Genomic DNA, 19926 nt, shown 5'->3' on the forward strand with positions numbered 1-19926 from the left:
GCTGGAATTACAATAAGGTAGGTGCCCAGGAGGCTGAGACGCTACTCAAAAGTAGTTATCAAAGGTTTGCTGTCAATCTAGGGGCATCCCGCACTAGTCAATATTTTCGTTAATGACTTGGAGTGGAGATATGCTTATAAAATTTGCAAGCAACACCAAGCTGGAAGGGGTTACTAGCACTTTGGAGGATAGGGTTAGAATTCAAAATGACCTCGACAAACTAGAGAATTGATCTGAAATCAACAAAATGAAATTCAATAAAGACAGCACTATGTCCAATTCCGGGGCCCACACACTAGGAAAGATTGGGGACAAACGAGAGAGAGTCCAGAGGAGAGCAACAGAAGTGATCTCTGAAAACCTGACCTCTGAGGAAAGGTTAAAAAACTGGGCAGAATTAGTCTAGAGAAAAGAAAACGGAAAGGGGGTGGTGGGGTGGTGATAATACTGTAAGGGCTGTTCTTAATAGGATGGTGATCAATTGTTCGCCATGGCCACTGAAAGTAAGACCAGAAGTAACAGGCTTAACCTGCAGCAAGGGAGATTGAGGTTAGATATTGGGAAAAACTTGCTAACTCTCAGGGGAGTTAAGCTCTGGAACAGGCTTCCAAGGGAGGTTGTGGAATCCCCAACAGCACTGGAGGATTTAAGAACAGGTTGGATAAACACCTGCCAGGGATGGTCCAGGTTTACTTGGTCCTGCCTTCCTGCAGGGGGCTACACTCGAGGACCTCTCAAGAATTCTAACCATCAAAGCGCAGTCACGGACCCAGTTGGGATGGGACAGCAAAAAGATGAAGGCAGAATTCAGACAGTTTGAGAGGCCCGAACAGGTAACAAGGTGCATGTGGCAGCAGCAGCAGCACAGATCACATGCAGCATGCAATGCATTCAAATACCATCCTTCCCCTTTGTGGCTCCAGCTATGGGGATCCACATTGTCCATTCCCCATGCCCCCCATGAATTAAGCTTTCAGACACTCGGTTTGTCACTCCTATGGCTCAGAGGCGGCTCCAGGCACCAGCACGCCAAGCTGGTCCCGCGGCTTCAGCAGACCTCCTGCAGGCATGCCGCCAAATCTGCGAGACCGGGGACCTCCTGCGGGCAAGCCGCCGAAGGCAGCCTGCCTGCCGTGCTTGGGGTGGCAAAACACCTAGAGCCACCCCTGCTATGGCTGAGATTCCTGATTCAAGGGCTCAGCTGTTGCTAAATATAAAACCACCTTTTGGACAACACCCAGCACAAAAGTCCTACGTCGGTCTATGATAATACAGACAGCAGCAAGCAGCACAGTGAGCTGAGCCTTATTCAAACTCCCATCTGCAATCCAGCGTGCACGGTGCACTAAGGCTTGCGTTTCTGAAGCTTAGGCTGCCACCTAGTGACCATAGTAATTAAGGCTGTCCAACGATTTAAAAAAACTAATCACAATTAATCGCAAGATTTAAGAAGAGTTGTGATCAATCGCAGTTTTAATCCTACTGTTAAACAATAGATTATCAATTTAAATTTATTATAAATATTTGTGGATGTTTTTCTACATTTTCAAATATATTGATTTCCATTACAACACGGACTACAAAGCGTACAGTGCTCACTTTATATTACTGGTTTTGATTACAAAAACGTGCACTGTAAAATAAACAAATAGTATTTTTCAATTCCCCTCATACAAGTACTGTAGTGCAATCTCTCGATCCTGAAAGTGACATTTACAGATATAGAAATGTTTTTAACATAACTGCACTCAAAACCAAAACCACGTAAAACTTTAGAGCCTACAAGTTGAAGCGCGAAGGGGCATAGGAACGTTTAGCATGCCTGCCACGTAAATGCCTTGCAATGCCGGCTACACCAGTGCCATGCAAACGCCTGTTCTCACTTTCAGGTGCCATTGTAAATAAGAAGTGGGCAGCATTATCTCCCGGAAATGTAAACAAACTTGTTTGTCTGAGTGATTGGCTGAACAAGGAGGACTGAGTGGACTTAGTATTTTTCAATTCACCTCATTTTGTTTATGGTGCAAATATTTTTAAAATCAGTTATTTGTTTTGTGTTAAGCATGTGCAGTAACTGTGATTAATTGACAGCCCTAATATTAATCACAGGACAGTTTAGCATGAAGGACAGTTCTATAGCGCTATCTATCTCAGGGTCTCAAAGCAGGTCACAACTCCCTATGAGGTAAGGATCATCCCTCACTTTGCAAACAGAGGCTCAGAAAATTGAAGAGACTTACCCCAGGTCATGCAGGAATCTGCAGCAGAGCTGCAAATAAAATCCAGCTCTCCTATATTCCACTCTAACCACAAACACAGTCTCCCCAATGCTCTCATTGTCCATCTCCAGTTTGTCCCTGCAAGAAAAACAGAGAACAGGTCAGGTGTATTCCTGAGTTGGTCTGTTCCAGAGACTTGTGACTCTAACCCACATCACCCACCCTTAGCACTGCAAACAAAGCTGACTCGATATTGCAGTGGTGGGAAGGAGCCATTTTGGCCCCGCCTGAGCAGAACTCTCCTAAGCAGTGAGGCCTTTACACTTTGGGATCTGACTTCGCCTTAAAAGAAACCAAAACAAGAACCACTAGCAGCGTTCGTTCTGGGACCGGGTTTAAAACTCACCCTCCAGCCAGGCAACGCGACAGAGCCTGCCTGTAGCAGAGAACAGTCACCACCGAGTCACTGAAAGCCCATGGACAGGTGCTACGAGACGTGCTGCAGGGTAAAGCAAGGTGAGGGATAAGGAATGAAACCTGGCAGGCTCAGCCACACTAACTCTTGCATTTCCCCCACCCTCCGAGGATGCCTGTGCGCTCCTGAAAGCGGCAGGGGGGACAGAACGGGCAAGTGAAGGACCCGCAGAACAGGCAGCAGCAGTGCCGGTGCCCTGCCAACACACCTCACCTCGGACATGGAGGAAGCGAGTGGTTCAAGGCCAAACTTCCTTCCGTCTCCGGGCTGACATGGAGGGGAGGCACCAGTGCTGAGCATGGCCTTTGGGATGTGGACACCTGGCAGCCCGCTCCCCACACAGCCACCATAAATGCCCGTCACTATCCGCCTGCACTTGAACAAAGACCCGACGTGACCCTGACCCCCAAGACACAGCAGGTTTAGCCCCACAAATGCCAAGCAAGTCTTACCTTACAGCTTTGCCATGGGAAGTCAGCTGCTCCTGCCAGCATCAAGCCAGGCCTCCTCCACAGCAATGCAATGACTGCCCCCCGCAACTGACAAGCAAAAGCCTCATTCGCTGCGTGGAAACCCCCCCAAAAGGAAGGGGGGGACAATTAACTACTTTGCACAGGTTTTGAAACTCCCATTTCTATTTAATACACATTTATGTCACTCCTGGAGTTTTCCCCCCTTTGACATTTCTGAAGGATCCATGCAGGCTGCCAGTCTAGCTTGCCTGAATGGCGACATATTCCTTTGACTGTGTGATGTTCTACACAACCCCTCCAGATAACTTCTCTTATTGTATTAGCCAGACTTCCCGCTGAGTAGCTCCAGTGAGACAGAACCAGCAAAGCCTCTCGCCGCTCATAACAAATCAGGAAGTTTATTGGCTTAAATATTTGCTACATACACTATACCCAGATGACGTGAACACTGCTGTAAGTAACAATTACAGGCTCAAGGTGCTGGAATTCCAGATTGGAGCCTCCAGACAGACACAATCTCACCTCCCCACCACACACACCAGCAGCCTTAGAGCTTGGCATTCAGGTCATTTATGCCCAGCCAGCAAAACCAAGTAGCAGGCCATACTGATAGTGTCATAGAATATTAGCACGGGCTCACACAGCCATACGGGGCGTGAAACACGGTACTGTCTGCAGTGCATGTCTGTCCCCACAAGCACGGAGGCCAGAGTAATTTCAAACACGTTTTCCCACTAAAGCAAGAAAAAAAAAACCATTTGGGGAGACGAGAGAACCAGAAGGAAGAGAGGAGGAGCCAAAGCTTTAATTCTTTCCGTAAGTAAAACTGATGCACAGGGGATTCCTTCACGTAAAAAGCTTCACTCCACAAAGTGTTTGAAATGGCAGAGCAGGGTGAGCTGCAGGAGACTGTAGAGTATGAACCGTGCCCAGTGGGATGCTCACTGCTCTCTGCATAGCTAGGGACGATCTGTTACACGAACTGGCTACAAAGGCTTTCGTTCCTAAGAATTCCAACTCCCAAAGCCGTTCCTAGGGCGGGAGGTCACATACAAGTTTCTTCCTGGTCAACCTATGCCCCTCACCCAGACCGATAAAGAACGGTCATTGGCTCAGACAGCCCTGTATCCCAGCCCTAGCCCCCCTTCACTGTGTGTGTAAAAAGAAGCCATATTAGAAAACAAAGCAAGATATTTCATTTGTCTCAGACTGCAAAGAGGGAGCAGTTTGTTTGCAGCCGCATTACCATTCCCAGCTTTGAACCTCACTGAAAAACAGCCCCCCAAAGCCCCCAGCGATCACAAAGGGTAACCAGACTCCCATGGTTTTAATCTTGAAAAAGAAATTAAGTTGCTCATTCCTTATTCCGGTGGGTGGGGGAAGAGGAGTCTGGAAAGTCCAACTGTCCTGAGAAATCCTCATTCTAATCAATACGTAACAGATGCTTGTCTGTACGTCCCTCACATCATGGCAGAGACTTTCACACATTCCCAGAATTTAAAGGCAGTTACAGGCCCTGCTGCTAAGAGAGAAACTTCATTAAAATGCAACCAAACCTCCACCAGTGCCCAGTAGTCGCTACCTGCAAGTTGTTTCCCATTGGCGAGCTGTGAGGTGACATGGGGGAGGGGACGGACGGAGAGGAGAGGAACCTTGGAGAGGACCTACTGCCGAGTGTATAAATGATGCATCCGAATCACTGGTGGCAATAGTGATTCCAGATGCTTTAGGTGACTATGAGACTCCAAGCCTGAAGAACTCCAGTTCTGGGGCTGTGGAGGTGAAAGCCTTTTAACCCCGCAATATCCCCCCAGGTGCCAGGCCCCCCTCACAATGAGGAGACCTTGACCATTGTATCGGCTTCAGTTCCCACCGCCCTCGTGGACTCTGTTCCGCCAATAGCCTTGCTGTGCTTCCTGGAGAAATACCGCATGGCCAGCGGTTCTGAGCACGGCGAATCTCGGCTGCTTTCTCACACGTTAAAGCCGTCTGCCGGGAGCACTCGGGGGGAGGCACAGAGCAGCATTCAAAGGGGAATTCAGGCATCCTTCGCACCTCTCTAAGCCTGCCCTGGGTTTTCCTGGAATCCAGGCTCCCAGACAGAACACAGCAACCAGCACCATCAATACTGCGCACTCAGCCTTATTAAAGCCAGGTGCTAAAATACAAAGATTACATGGCACAATCCTCCAGTGACTCCAAACTATTCACATCCTCCAGGCAGTCTGGGACAGACACGGTGCTGGCTGAGACGATATTTCCATGAAACACCTGGGGGGTGGTGGAGGGGGGGAGATAGAGGGAGAAATACATTTGAGTGAGCCAGACTCTGTAATGAGCCCACTCCTGGCCACAGACAGAGGCCGCAGGTGGGTTTGAAAGGCTGCCTCTGTTCCCAGCTCTTTGGTGGGCTTGGCTCACAGCACGCTCAGTATGAGAAACAGCCAAATTGGTACCTCTGAAGGGAAGCGGAGCAGCCACAGGTTACGACAGATTTGCTGGAGCAGCACCACTGACCAGAGGGAATTCCCATTACAGCTGTTTGCCCTGTACCCAGGCCGCTGACTAGTTCCAGTTTTTCCTCACTCGTTAGCTCTTTCCTTCCCCCCGTCACCCTCGCCTTAGCATTTACTCAGGGAGTTGATGGGGTCGGGATGAAAGGGAGGGAACCAGAATCACAGGTATCAGGGTTGGAAGGGACCTCAGGAGGTCATCTATTCCAACCCTCTGCTCAAAGCAGGACCAAAGATTGCAATGGATAAAATTAATCCATCCCAAATGCCCCTACGTCTTCCAGCCTGCACGGCAGTCACAGGATCACAAGCTGGCTTCCGGGCACTCTTTGTTCTAACCCGTGAGAGGGCTCCTTGCTGTGGCCTGACTTAAACGGCCTTGAAGCCTCCTGGACTCTTGGGAAATGCATCCTCCTGCCGCAACATCCAGCCCAAGACCGATGCTGGCTGAAAATCCACAAGTTTCCCCATGTAAGTGACCTGTTGTCATCGCATCAATTACTCCGCGGAGGGTTCGTACCTCCTCCGAGACTCCGGGAACGTGGAGCCTGGAGAGTCAGTGCTGTCTCGGTGACCACTCCCCACTGTCTAAGACTCAGCTGGCCTTTTCGAACTTAGAAACACCCTGCAGGACAAATCCCAAACCTCTTGTGCAGGGTGCACACAGAGCGCTGGGTAGTTTGTCCTACGCTTATAGTTAGCGTTAAGAACGCTGGAGAGCACTCGCTGCCCACCCCCCTTCGTCCCCAAGCCCCCAGCTGTGAAGGATTCACCCTCTGCATGGGTGCAGAATCACATAAGCAGCCGGCCCTGGTTTGGATGAAGCTCAGACTTTCAGTGGCTCAGGACACGTCATCAGCAGAGCCCTCCCCAACACCCCAGCCAACGTAGAGCCAGACAGACAAAGGCTGCTAACCCTCTGCTGAAAATGAGGACAGACTATTCAAATCAGTAACAAGGAAAAAAATATCCATTTTATAGATACACGTTTATCAAAACCACACCTGGACGTGCTCCCTGCAATACGGCGGCTGCAAAGAAGCCCTGTAACTGAACTGCTGCATGTTCAGCTAGGATCCCCGACAAGTGCTCGCCCCAGGACTGATAGCAATAGGTGATGGCAGAGAGAGAATAAAGGTGAATTGGAGACAGTGGCACACAAACTGAAATACCTAACTAAAGCCCCAGCTCCACATGTGAGTATTTCAGGGAAGTCTCTGGGCTGGATCTCAAAGCAAGAAGCCATGACTTTAAATTCCTTGCAGCAAATTCCAGTTGATATTAGAAAACCATCCAGCAGCGTATGAGAGGCCAGGGCAGATCAGATGATGTGAAGTATCTCCTAGGATTGCTGAAGTCTTCAGAGAGAAGATGGCACATCCTGAGTGCATGCAAAGAGGTTATACAGTCCCTCTCTGCACAAAGCGCTCAGGTCCGAGTCAAGTTAGTTCCTCTAGAGAGCGTTTCCTTGAAAGGAAGGGAAATGGCGTTAGCTCCGAAGATCAGCTGCATGGGAGAGACACTGAGGGCACTGGCGGGTCTGGACCACAGACTTTCCTCTCCTCAATGGTCTGCAGCTTGTGGCCTTAAACTGGCTCACTCCAGAGAAAGAACGTTCCCCCGGGGCCTGGGACTCACACGTCCGTCTCTATCCGCAGCCGCTCCATGCGGCGGACGTTGCTCTCCACAGCGTTGCGGTTGGTGATGGGCTGAGCGCACGACTGGGGAAACCAGCCTCTCTCGCCATCTCGCAGCCTCTCACCCAAGTACCAGCCTAAGAGAGGGAGTGATGCTCTCAGTCAGATGGGAAAAGGAAAACACCTACACAGTGAACACATACAGTCTGCTCCAACCACCCTGCTCCAGGACATCAGCCAGTCATGAACTGCCCAGGGCCTGGAAGACGCTGCTCTGGCTTGACCGGCACTTCCAGGCTCCCAGCTCCACACCAGGGTCCCTGGGGTTCCCCACACGTGGAGATCCCCTTGAGTTCTGGACTCCCCGGCAGTCTTCCCAGCTGTCCAACAGAGCCCTGCCTGGGAGTCCATGACAGAGCATCCAACCCAAAATGAAACTGTTTCATCAGAAAGTTTCTGGCCAGCTCTAGTCATGACTGCAAATGACACAGCCTGCTATGGAGTCACGTGGACATCTGGCTGCTGCGCCAGACAGCTCCTATATAGTCCTGGCACATTCACTGGCTAACTCGGCAGCATCTGCCATCCCCGGCCCTCAAAGCACTTCCCACAACACCTCCGCGGGGGGAGCAGTTCTCCCCATGGGACCGACGTGGTGAAGGGAAGGTCAAATGGTGTTGTGGCAGCATCAGGACCTGAGCCCAGGGAAACCTGCGCCAAGAAGCAGGAGGCACATTTCAGAGCACAGGTTGGCTCCCATCTCCCCTAGATCCCACTCCCTTTCCCTGCACTCAGGAGTCCTGGCTCCAAGTCTCCCGCTCTGACTTCCAGACCACTCTTCCTCCTCTGCTTGTTACCTCAGTCTCGCCAAATCACTTACCATCCTCTTCGCCGAGGACCAAGACGACATCCGCCTGCTGCAGGGAAATCTCATCCGTCTGTTTCGCCAAGTAGGCCCTGATTATCTCCACCTGTCTCAGCTCTGTCGGGGGAGAGAGAATGCGGAGACTGAATGAAATGCAAAGCGCAGCGTGACTGGACAAAACGCCGGACGGCGCTATGGCTCAACTGGACCTGACGGCCAAACACTCAGAGCTACAGTCACAGGGAGAGGGCTGGTCACAGACCGGACAGGCCCTGCTGCATCCCTGCAGGCTCCCAAGTGACAGGAGGCCCAAGACAGACGGCCTTCGCTCACGAGCTGCCGAGATGCAGGTGCCACCCGAGCGACTGGGATTATGGCCCACGGCCGATAGGCAAGTCCAGAGCAGATTTAGGTTCCAGTCATGGCCCCACAACCACTCAAGCTAAGCACTCAGGCACCAACTGCTCACCCCACCCACACCTCTGCTCTTGTTCCTCCCAGACACCCCTCCCCGGGGGCTCCCCAACCCAGTCTCCACGTCACAACCTCCCCTGCACTGTTCCCCAGCCACTGGGGCAGCCTAACGCTCGGCTCCAATCCCTCAGTACACCCACGCCTGCTAGAAGTGCCTTCTACTCCGCTCCGCCCCCGTGCTCTGCCCCCCTCTCCGTCCCAGCTTGGCTGCACGCTCTCGGGGCAGGGGCCAGGTCTCGCTGTGAGCCAGGGGGCGATTCCCCTGCTCACCTACAGGCGCTAGCTCTCAGCGAGCTGGGGGAGGGTAAGTCAGCATTGTAGCGGCGGTGGCAGGAGAGGCGCGGCTGAGCTGCACTGAGTACAAACCCATGGGTTTCAGGAGAGTAAAGACTCAGCATGGCTCGGCCTCGACTGGGGGGACTCACACAAGCACAGGGAGAGCGGTGTGCACGCTGATACGCAAGCAGGGGACATTGCACCACTAGCTCAGAGCATGGATGTAGCCTAAAAAGGTGCCACTGCACCATAGCTAACTGATTACAGAGAAAGGCCTATTAATATCGGTGACGCTTACAATGGATGTAGGCAGAACACTGGGGATGAGCCCTGTGGAACTTGATGGTTTTGACCCCAAACCAGGCAAAACGTGGCAAATTTGGGTTTTAGGGTCATTTGATCACAAATCTCAAAGCAAAGCAACAGAGCGGGCAGGAGGTGGCACAAACCAAATCAGCTGAACAAAAATGTACCCATTTCCAGTGGCTCTAGTCCCACCCTTTGCTCTTACTGACAAAGCTTTGGACACGACTCCTCTTCGATTTCACCTGGTGGAGAGTTTGTTACCCAGGCTGTTCAGAGCTATGGGTCTATGGGAAGGTGATTCGCAATGCTGCCAGCTCTCACAATTTTATCACGTGTCGCAATACCTGGGGGGTGGGAGATGGGAAGGGGGATCTGAAAGCCCCAGCTCCTGGAGTCATGTGATTAGCAGAGAGTCTCAGTTTTCATTTTAAAAAAAGTTATTAGCCCTTGTGGTTGTGGAGAAAAGCCTGAAAACAGGATCTGAGTTAACACTAAAAACTCGGAAACCAGGAAGTGGCGAAACCCCCCCGCCCCCAGCATTTTATTTTTTTTTAAATCCCATGATCTTTACAACAGTCTCATGATTTGCTTGGGGCCCTGACATAACTTTTCAATCCCTGGGGCTGGCAATGCTAGATTCATAACAATCAAATACATTAATTGCCACCATCTGGATTACAAGCTCCACAGACAGTGCACACAGCCGGTGGGTGACCAGACAGCAAGTGTGATAAATCGGGACAGGGGGTGGGGGATAGTAAGTGCCTAGGTAAGAAAAAGCTCCAAAAATCAGGACTGTCCCTATAAAATCGGGACATCTGGTCACCTTACAAAGCCCATGGGGCTAAACAGAAGTTGGAGAAAGAAGCTTTATTTCTATTTGATCAGTTTTGAGCTTTTCATTTGGCAGATATCCCCCCTTCCTCCATTTTTGCAGAGCTTGGAATTAACAACATTTTTGTTCACTTCCTGGTGTATTCCCAGATGTGAACTGATTTTGGAGTCACAGGACCATGTGAGTTAGTAGCTGTTGAGGCAGAGCCAGCAGAGGGAGCAAAAGTCTCTTTTTCTCTTATTCTGTTCGGAAGAGCATTCCTCCTCCAATTTCCTCTCCCTTATTTAGCATCCAGCCACACCTTTATAAGAAGCTCACAAGCCAATGACAGAATCGTAAAGGGACAGATTTAGAGTTAACTGCGGCTACGGAGTAAAAGGTCTGATATCTTCATGGGAGGCAAATGCTGGTAGCAGGAGAACAGGCGACAGATTAGAATGGGTCTCCTAACAGGAGAATTAATTAGATCCTTTCATATTTAATACATGCACGTCCACAGCACAAGGGAATCCCCTGGAGCCACAAACTTGCCAACCAGAGACTTTGACCTTTGGAAAGAGATCTTTACAGTCCTTAACTGCATAGAGTCGTACAATAATTAACAGACATCAGTGTGCAAGCTACAGACATGTTAAAAATAAACCTTAATGACTATCAATAAAGCTTTACCTCCTTTTCTAGCCATGTCATCGGTTTTGTTTTCTCTGTGCATCAGAGCAGTGATCCAGCGAGCCCGGTCACTCCTGTCAAGAGGAAAGAGTTTAAGACCTTGTTATGTGCAGGTAACACACATGGAAATACCTTACATTATAACCAAAGGGTTCTGCCAGGCTGTAGATAAGATAGAAATACTGGTCTCCTGCATATGGTAAATTCCAGCAACCCTCTCCCAAAAGAGTCAAACATCTGAAAGACACAACTTTAAATAAATAATCTAATCTCTATGAAGTGGGTCTGGACTTTCTTCTCTGCAGGCTGAAAACCAGAGGGAACGGAGAGATGCAGCTTTGAAGCAGAAGCAGTATAAAAGTTTCCTGAGTATCTATATACAGTGACCAGACAGCAAGTGTGAAACATTGGGATGGGGGTGGGAGTAATAGGCTTCTATATAAGAAAAAGCCTCAACTATCAGGACTGTCCCTATAAAATCGGGACATCTGGTTACCCTATATCTATAGGACTTTCATACATTAATGAAAAAAAAAATCAGGTGAGACACTAAAATGGTGGAGATGGCTGAACTATATACCCAGGATCAGAGGCAAAAGTTTGGGGATCCCCAAAAGAACTGTCACTTCTTGTGAAACAGGATCGAGTAGAACGGATGAAGGCTGATCTGGTCAAGCTAATGGGGCTTCCCAGAGGAAGACTCTATGTCCCATTTTGACCTAAGAACAGCAGGAAGTGAAAGAGAAAGACAAGCCGCTATAAGACAGAACAGAATTTAACAGCAGTAAATGGCCAGAGGGTAAAGGGAAAGGTAGGTGGATAAGGATAAAAGAGAAAGCAGAAAGGAGGCCGCAGCTGATGGTCTAGAGATTCCAAAGGGGCGGGGGGGGGGAGCAATGCTGGAGATCTTGGGAAATGAGTCAGCGCCTGCGTTCTCTGCAGAGCTCAGCAATTTGCAGAAGACAAATAGGGAAGAGTTAAGGCACGACTGATTTCTGTGCTACGGGGGAGGAGAGGTTTTGGTGGCCTTTCTAATGTATTTATTTACGTGCTATAAAAATAAGGCACTGGTGTAACACATCATAACCTGTGACACATTTTTAACCATGTTCCTCGCCCCAGCTAGAAAAAATTGAGAGAGAGAGAGAGAGAGAAAGCGCATTTATTTAAAGAAAAACAAACAAACAAAAAAACCCCACCCACACAATATGCAGGAAAAAAAAATTCACAGCCCCCTGTATTTTTAGGAAGAAGCCCACAGAGCGACACTCACAGAGAGTCCGCTGACAGCACAACCGTCTCCTCCTTCCCTTCGCTGTTCCTCTTCATGATCACTCGAAACGCGTGGCCGCTACCCGGGCTCCGGGCTCCACCACTTGACCCTGGCTTCCCGGGGGGAGACGAGGGAGCGTCAGGGCTTTCAATTTTCTCCACCATTATCTGATCCAGCTTGGCATAGTCTGTAACCGTGTAGCTCTCCTCACTGGAGACAACAAAGTCAGTGGGGTTAGAAGCTCCCGGTGCTGGGCATGCTGCTCGCTTCCAGAGCCGCGCTCACCAGGGACGGGAATGCGGTCTTGAAAGCAGCTTCCCCGGAGGTTTACCAGGGCCCAGCAAACACCAGGACACACACAAAGCTTACTTGTTCCATCAGACCTTTTCTTAGCTCATTAACTCACCTCCCATCAAGGCCAAGTGGTTTGTGCAGCCGTTGGGCTCCCCTACAGACTTCTGCTGGCACAGCAGGGGCTGATGATGTGTGATATGTGACCAACGTAGCTGTGCTGGCAGAAGCCTCAAGGGCAGATGCCATTATGCCAGCAAAGCTGCACTGATACCAGTCCCCTATCCAACCTTTGCTACTGGCTGGGGTTGGACCTCAAAACATAAGAATGGCCACACTGGGTCAGACCAAAGGTCCATCTAGCCCAGTATCCTGTCTTCCAACAGTGGCCAGGGCCAGATACTTCAGAGAGAATGAACAGAACAGGGAAATCAGTGAATGATCCAACCCTGTCATCCATTTCCAGTGTCTGGCAGGTGTTGCATTCCTGACCATCTTGGCTAATAGCCATTGATGGAACTGTCCTCCATGAAGCTAATTATTTTTTGAACCCTGTTATATTTTTGGCCTTGCACAACATCCCCTGGCAATGAGTTCCACAGGTTGACTGCGCGTTGTGTGAAGAAAAACTTCCTTTTGTTTTAAACCTGCTGCCTGTTCATTTCATTGGGTGCTCCCTGGTTCTTGTGTTATGTGAAGGCGTAAGTAACACCTCCTTATCCACTTTCTCGGCACCAGTCATGATATCACAGACCTCTATCTTATCCCCCCTTAGTCATCTCTTTTCCAAGCTGAACAGTCCCCATTTTTTTACTCTCTCCTCACATGGAAGCTGTTCCATACCCAGTCACTTTTGTTGCCCTTTTCTGTACCTTTTCCCATTCTAATACATCTGTTTTGAGACAGGGTGTCGAGAACTGCATGCAGTATTCAAGGGGTGGGTGTACAATGCATTTATACAGAGGCAATAGGACATATTTGATCTCTCTCCCCCTTTCCGAAAGCTTCCTAACATTGTTTTGGTTTTTTCTGTCTGGTGCTGCACACTGAGCAGATGTTCCCAGAGAACTAGCCATACCTGTTGAGAGGCAGCATGAGCCAGGGCACAGGGCACTAACCTGCTGGATGACCTGGGCCAACTCATGTCTCTCTCTGCCTTGTTTAGGCTGTAATCTCTTTGGTGCAGGGGCTGTCCATTACTAGGCGTCTGTACAGCGCCAGTCTGGATCAGGCCCTTGACACGCTACTGTAACACGGACCATCACAGTCCACCATGTCCTAGAGCCAATAGCAGAGTGCTTGAGACAGTGGTTTGATTTTAGCTACTGGCAACCCAGAGTTCAGTTGCCAACTGAACATTTAATCATGACCTCTTTTTCTGGGATGGTGAATTTCTCAAGCCACCATGGGAACTGATGTAGCATTCGAGTGCATATGGCCCATAATGAGCTGAAAGAGCCATGGAGATGGGCGGAATTGCAGAGAGATCCCCACCGAGAGAGTGTTCGCATTTCATCTCCTCAGCGTGTGCACGTTAGTAATTACTCAGGAGCAGCAGTTCACTTTAACTCCTCTAGCGGCAGACGGTGGTGTGTTATTTCCATATAAATCCAACCCTCACCTTTCCACAGCAGACAGCAGCAACAGGATGCCAAAAATGGAAACAGACAAGTCCCAAAAGGGACCCGAAAACACTTTAAAGGCCAGGAAACAGGAGCAACAGAAACATCCAGGGATAGTTCAGTGGACTGAGCATTGGCTTGCTAAAGCCAAAGTTGTGAGTTCAATCCTTCAGGGGGCCATTTAGGGATCTGGGGCAAAAATCTATCTGGGGATTGGCTCTGCTTTGAGCAGGGGGTTGGACTAGATACCTCCTGAGGTCCCTTCCAACCCTGATATTCTATGATCCAGAAGGCAGAGAATTTAATCAGATCTCTGTGCCAACTGGGGGAGTGAGAGGAAACCAAGCAGTCAAATTATAGAAAACTGTTTAAGAAGCAATGTTGCAGGGCTAATATTCCTCTTTATGTGGTGCTAACCTGGCACAAATGGCACCTGAACCAACCCGAGGAAAGGTGCTTATGCTTGGTGAATTGAGCTTTGTGAGGTTACGTAGATAGCTAGAGAAACACGCAGCCTAGCAAAGAGCTCTCTTGGAAGTGCCATTTTTGGCCAGGCAAACCAAATATTAAATCCCCCCCCCTTTACACTGTAATGCCTTTGGGGAAAGGACTATCTTGTTCTTGGGGCCTGTAAAGCACCTAGCAGAATGGGGTCCTGATCCATGACCAGGGCTTCTAGGTGCTGTGCTATTATAAATACCACATGAGACCAGGTCAATGTTGTGCCCAGGTGGGTAAGTTTTCATACTAGCTTTGCAGGGCTGTGGTTCAGTGGTCAGGGAGAGATAGCTGTGTGGTTTGAGCATTGGCCTGCTAAACCCAGGGTTATGAGTTCAATCCTTGAGGGGACCACTTAGGGATCTGGGGCAAAATCAGTACTGGGTCCTGCTAGTGAAGGCAGGGGGCTGGACTCGACCTTGCAAGGTCCCTTCCAGTTCTAGGAGACAGAATAGCTCCATTATTTTTTATTTAAATGTTTCTACTTCAAATTCCAGAGGCTGGCTGTTGTCTTCCTCCTCATCTTGACATTGTATGCTCTGCTCAAATCTTGGGGGAGAAGGGTTTTTTTGTTTTGTTTTTTAAAGTAAGATCAACACAGCCCCCCCTCAGCCTGGCTCCTGAGAAAAAGCAGTGGATGCCAGCTCCATCAGGCTGGTTTCACTGCCCATTGTCAGTGCTCCCAAATAGCTGGAAGCAATAAGTTCCAGCAAAAGGTCCATCACTAGGGGGTTAATTTGTGTACCTAAATTGCTCCTCTTTGATGACTTGTAAGCAAAGGATTTGGTCAAAGATCAAAAGTTTTAACAGAATGTTTAAGGGGAGAGCTGCAGGCTAAGGAGTGTCTTGGACAAAGGCTATGGTGCCTCCTCCTCCTCTTTGGTTAACACACTAATAAAAAGGACAGGAATGACTTCTTTACTGAACGTATGCGTTTCCTGCCCTTTTTTGCCTCTAACACTGATCAGAAAAGCTCGTATGACAGCACTGGAGGGTAGAGCCACTTCTTACCCAGTGGGACAGGAACAAGTTTCTACCCACCTCACCCCCAACCAGTAACCTGCTGAGAGAATCACTTGTTTTTGGTTCAGGGGCTGAACTGAAGAATCCAGAAAAAAATGTTCAGTTGCATTGGACCCAAAATGATTTTTTTGTTTATTTGCTTTGTCTCGGGTCAAACTAAACATTTTGTTTAACCTGAAATGATTTCCTCCCTTCCCAGTTTTGTGTTTTGGGTCTTCGTCTTCAGGTGCTTTTCCACTTGTGTTTTTTAAATTAGCTGAATTTCAAAACACACGGCTGTTTTAAAGTGAAACATTAAAGTATTTGGAGCTGGCTGAAATGAAACATTTAGACTTGCCCAACAAAAAAAAATCTGCCCAGCTCTATTTGCAATGGTCCCCAACCAGGGCCAGCTCTAGGCACCAGCAAACCAAGCACGTGATTGGGGCGGCACATTTGCAGGGGCGGCATTCCGGGTTTTTTTTTTTGGCGCTTCCGGCGGCCAAAGCCTAGAGCCGACCCTGGCGGCAGCAGGGCGTCGTGCGCGGGCGCTGCTCCCCCAGGGCGCCCCCGCAGCTTGTGGCTGGGCCAGGCAGGCTCTGAGTGGGGGACACTGGGGCTGGGGGCCACCCCGGGGGGGCACACAGAGCCGCCTGCAGATGCAGCAGGGCGGCTGCCTCCCACTGCCACAGCCGGGGCTAGTGCAGGGCCCCCTCCCGCTCTCCAGGGCTCCGCTCCCTCTGGGGCTACCTTGCCCCGGCTCCTCAGCCCCCTGCCAGGGCAGTCCCCTGGCTCTGCCCTCCCAGGTCCTGGCCGGTCCTGGAGGTGGGAGCCCTGGCTGGAGGGACCCTGGGCTGAGGCGCGGCCCAGGAGCCCCACTGTTTATCCCGACCCGGCCAGTGCCGGACCGGCTGGAGGCGAGGGGGCAGCAGGAGGAGTCAGCACTGGTGGGGGGAGCCCAGCGCTGGGGCGGCAGGGGGTGTGGGGGGGAGGGCACTGGTGGGAGGGGGTGAGAGCCCAGGGCTGAGGTGGAGGGCAGCCACAATTTATTTGCTTGGGGTGGCAAAAAACCTAGAGTCAGCCCTGGCTCCAACCCCGGAGGAAACATCTCAGCACGAGGGGGAAGTGACCCGTTCAGTCCCTGGCTTCTCTGCTGAGATTAACAATAGCACCTAGGGAGTGCCAACTGGGAGGGGTTTGTTGTGTTTTGTTTTTCAGAAATAAGGACACCCATTGTGTAGGAGCTGGAGCAAGGGCACCAACTTGCTTAACTTCACAGGCATCAAACCACAGTCAGACGACCAACGGCACTCACTATGGAATGCATTCAAACTGGTGACGGGTGCGAATGCTCCACATCTCACTGCCATTCTTCTCAACCACGTAGTCCACTAGGGTTCTAGCTTTGTAAATACACAGACATTCATTAGACAGTAACTTACCTCTAGGTAATGCACCCTCAGTGCTACGGACTTCTTCAGGTGAGACAATTGCAAAGGTCAATGTCAAACCATCTGAAAAAGTCTCTTCCTACAAATTCAACAACAAGAAACAGACCATAAATATCCTCTCTTACCTTTTCTTCTTGGTTACGATCAGGACGTCATTAAACAGAAAAAGGTAGCAGTTAGTCCGGCCAAAGCCTTTGCGGAAGATACTAGCGTCTTCTGAATGGGACAGGGAGAGCTCCCCTCTTTTCAGCAGCCAGCGGGAAGCCGAAATCAGTGGGAAAGGCTGCAACAGAACAAGAAATTTAGTTGATTTGGGGACCTAATAGCAACAGTAAAAGAAGAGTGAAGTGATCACCAAAGGTCCCCTATTGTATTGTCAATGGAGAACTACACAGCCATTCTAAGGCCAGACGTTGAGCGCCACGATTTGGAGCAATGGGAGGTGCAGAGAGCTGGGCTCTTTGGAAAATCTGGACTTAACTTGGGCACTGAGCAATTCTGAAAATCTGGCCTTTAGCTAGTACTGAAGGTTCCTGGTAGAACAAGAGACCATGTAGAGTGACAACAGTAACTCTTCATTTCTCTTGCTCCTCTCATCAGGAGGATTGGCCTCAAAAGAAATTCTTTTAATGCATAGCAGTTCTTAAAGTAATTAGTCCCACCCTTCTGTTCTGATCTCCTGACTGGTAGCGTGTAGGGAGTGCCACCGGGTTGACACTGCTCTTGGCAAACAACACAGAAATCCAGTATTGGATGATAACAGTTGCATCGTCAATTTTAAATGGTGGTAAAAAAAAGACAGCTGGATAAACAGCTTTTGAGGGAGACTGGTTGATTTGAGTAAACAAAGTTCTTGTTTTAAATGAAAGCAACACTATAACTCTTAAGAGACAGATGGATTTTTAATACGAGTTAGGTGCCTAACTCACTCAGGTATTTTAGTAAATCTCGCTAGGTGCCTAAATACCTTTGCCAATCTGGCAAGTACTGAAAAAACTGCCATCACTGCCAAGCATAAGAAGAGAAGTCCAGGGCGCATTTCAAGTCAGAGGACTCCTCACCTTGATCTTTCCGAACTCCAGCTGTTTCTGAAGCGTGTACATCTGCTCGGTCCTCTCCATCGTGTGGGCTCCCTCATTGCATTTCTTAACCAGCTAGAAGCAGAAAGACAGAGAACACGAGCTGAGCATCGGGATAATTCTTTCTACACAGCGGATGCAATTGTTGCTGGGAAGCCTCAGACTTCGTGGGCATCCTGGAGTTCTTCACTGCCACTAAACTGAAGCATGAAGTGAGGCGGGAGGGTTGGAGATATGCACCAGAGATTTAAAAGATTTGGAGGAGGAATTCATTTGCTCCTTTTTAAAGCACCTTCTTTTCCACTGGAGCCATGACAGGCTTGCAGTGCTGGGCCATTTTTGCCTACTCTCGCCAAGATTTTCCAGACTTTTCTTCCTCTTTGTCTGGAAAGCAAAATAAATGGAGTTCCCTCCCCCTGCCCTCACGACGCAGCTCCTGGCAACACTGCCTAGGACTCAACTGATTTAAGAGTGACTACAGGCAGTGGCCACCCTTCCTGCTCCCTCCTTCATGGCCCAAACATGCCTGATCAACAGGGATCCTAGAAGTCCATTTGACATGGAAAAATGCAGATTTTGCAATTTTTAAAGAGAATTTTTAGTTTTTGCATTTTGTGAAAAAATAAAAATGTATATTAACTAAATTTCACTGAGAGGACCAGCGTCACTTATTCAATGCACGTAATCGCCCCCTCCTGTGGTTGATTTCTGAATGCGCTTTAAATGTACATAGCTAAACATACTCCAATAAACTGCTTCCGACCTAGAGAGGTTCCTCAATGGTGTATAGGGGTTCGTGTTTAAATGCACCTCCAATTTCATTTCAGCCTCCAGACGTGAGTAATTAAAGTTATGAAAAGATGCCAAAAACTTTAAAAATTACTGTCACTGAGTTTGGCAAGGACAAATTTCACATTGATGGTAACGTGCCGTTCTGTACTGCATGCAGCCAGGCTGTAGATTACATTCAAAGGCAGACAAATGTAGAACACATGGAAAGTGCTAAACTTAAACCGAATGAAAAACAAAAACCAGAGGCTGAAACAGCAGGGCCATCGACAACTGTAAAGAAACGCTGCACCGGGACTGGATCATTCTATTATAATGACTAGCGGCACTGGTAGGCTTAGAATTTGCTTAAAATTATAAATAGATCAATAAACCATTGTGCTCAACTGATACCTACAGATATTGTGGCTAGAGAAACTAAAGTTCAGTGTTTCAATTTAACTGTGGGAACACAACCGATTTTTATTTTTGTTATTGGAGAATTTTGGTCATTTCACAGAAAACTAGGATCCCCGCTGATCAGCTGGCCTCTCATCTTGGTCCTGGACAGCTGGCAGCTACAGGTGCTTGACTGATCACTCCTCTGCTCCCAAGCCTAGAGCCCATATGATTCAGCAACACTAGTCAAACTCTCCACTGCATGCGCTCTCCCTCTCCACTCACTATCCCCTCCTCTCCTTGGCCCCGCTGCCGTTAGGCTCTCTTAGAGCATCCTCGTAAGTCCCTCCACAGCCACCAGATCCTTCTTCATCAGAGACCGTCGGCTGTTCAGGAGCAAGGCAGCCTGCTTTGCCCCCTTCTCGTCTCGGAGCACTTCACCGCTGCGTCCATCTCCCTTCAAAGCCATCCCGGGACGCAGCGTGCGGAAGGTCCCGTTTCAGCAGCTCTCTGAGGGCGACTGCTTTACAGACCACAGGGAACGTGATACGAGTTGTTAATTACAGCGGAGAGCATGCCCTCTCGACAGTATGTAACTTCAGACGATAGTGCTAGGGGCACCTCTTCCGCTGGCAGCTACCCTTCAGTGCGTTTAAATCATGCACACGTGTGGGCCCCCCACAATCACTGGCTCAGAAAGGCCAGAGCACAGCAGGCTCTCAGTGGGCGGAAGAGGTTACTGTAATACTACTGCCAGGAACGATCACAATCCTGTGTTGGGGCGGGTGGCTAATTCTTTGA

General features: G+C 49.4%; 1 protein-coding gene across 2 annotated transcripts in view; it reads right to left on the minus strand.

The window, feature by feature from the left end:
* Positions 1 to 3177: 3177 nt before the first annotated feature.
* The window catches only part of ARHGEF16 (Rho guanine nucleotide exchange factor 16), a 42075-nt gene continuing 25326 nt past the window's right edge, over positions 3178 to 19926 (minus strand). Inside the window, exons 10-15 of one of the 2 annotated variants that reach the window (XM_044996205.1) lie at positions 17941 to 18033; positions 17005 to 17162; positions 12016 to 12225; positions 10743 to 10816; positions 8198 to 8299; positions 3178 to 7454 (exon numbers count right to left, since the gene is read on the minus strand). In XM_044996205.1, coding sequence (XP_044852140.1) covers positions 7315 to 7454; positions 8198 to 8299; positions 10743 to 10816; positions 12016 to 12225; positions 17005 to 17162; positions 17941 to 18033 — 777 coding nt within the window. In that variant the 3' untranslated portion in view covers positions 3178 to 7314. The remainder of the gene's footprint in view (positions 7455 to 8197; positions 8300 to 10742; positions 10817 to 12015; positions 12226 to 17004; positions 17163 to 17940; positions 18034 to 19926) is intronic. The other variant, XM_044996204.1, reaches the window with a different exon arrangement.

The sequence above is a fragment of the Mauremys mutica genome, chromosome 21, assembly GCF_020497125.1.
Source record: "Mauremys mutica isolate MM-2020 ecotype Southern chromosome 21, ASM2049712v1, whole genome shotgun sequence".
NCBI classification, from domain to species: Eukaryota; Metazoa; Chordata; order Testudines; family Geoemydidae; genus Mauremys; species Mauremys mutica.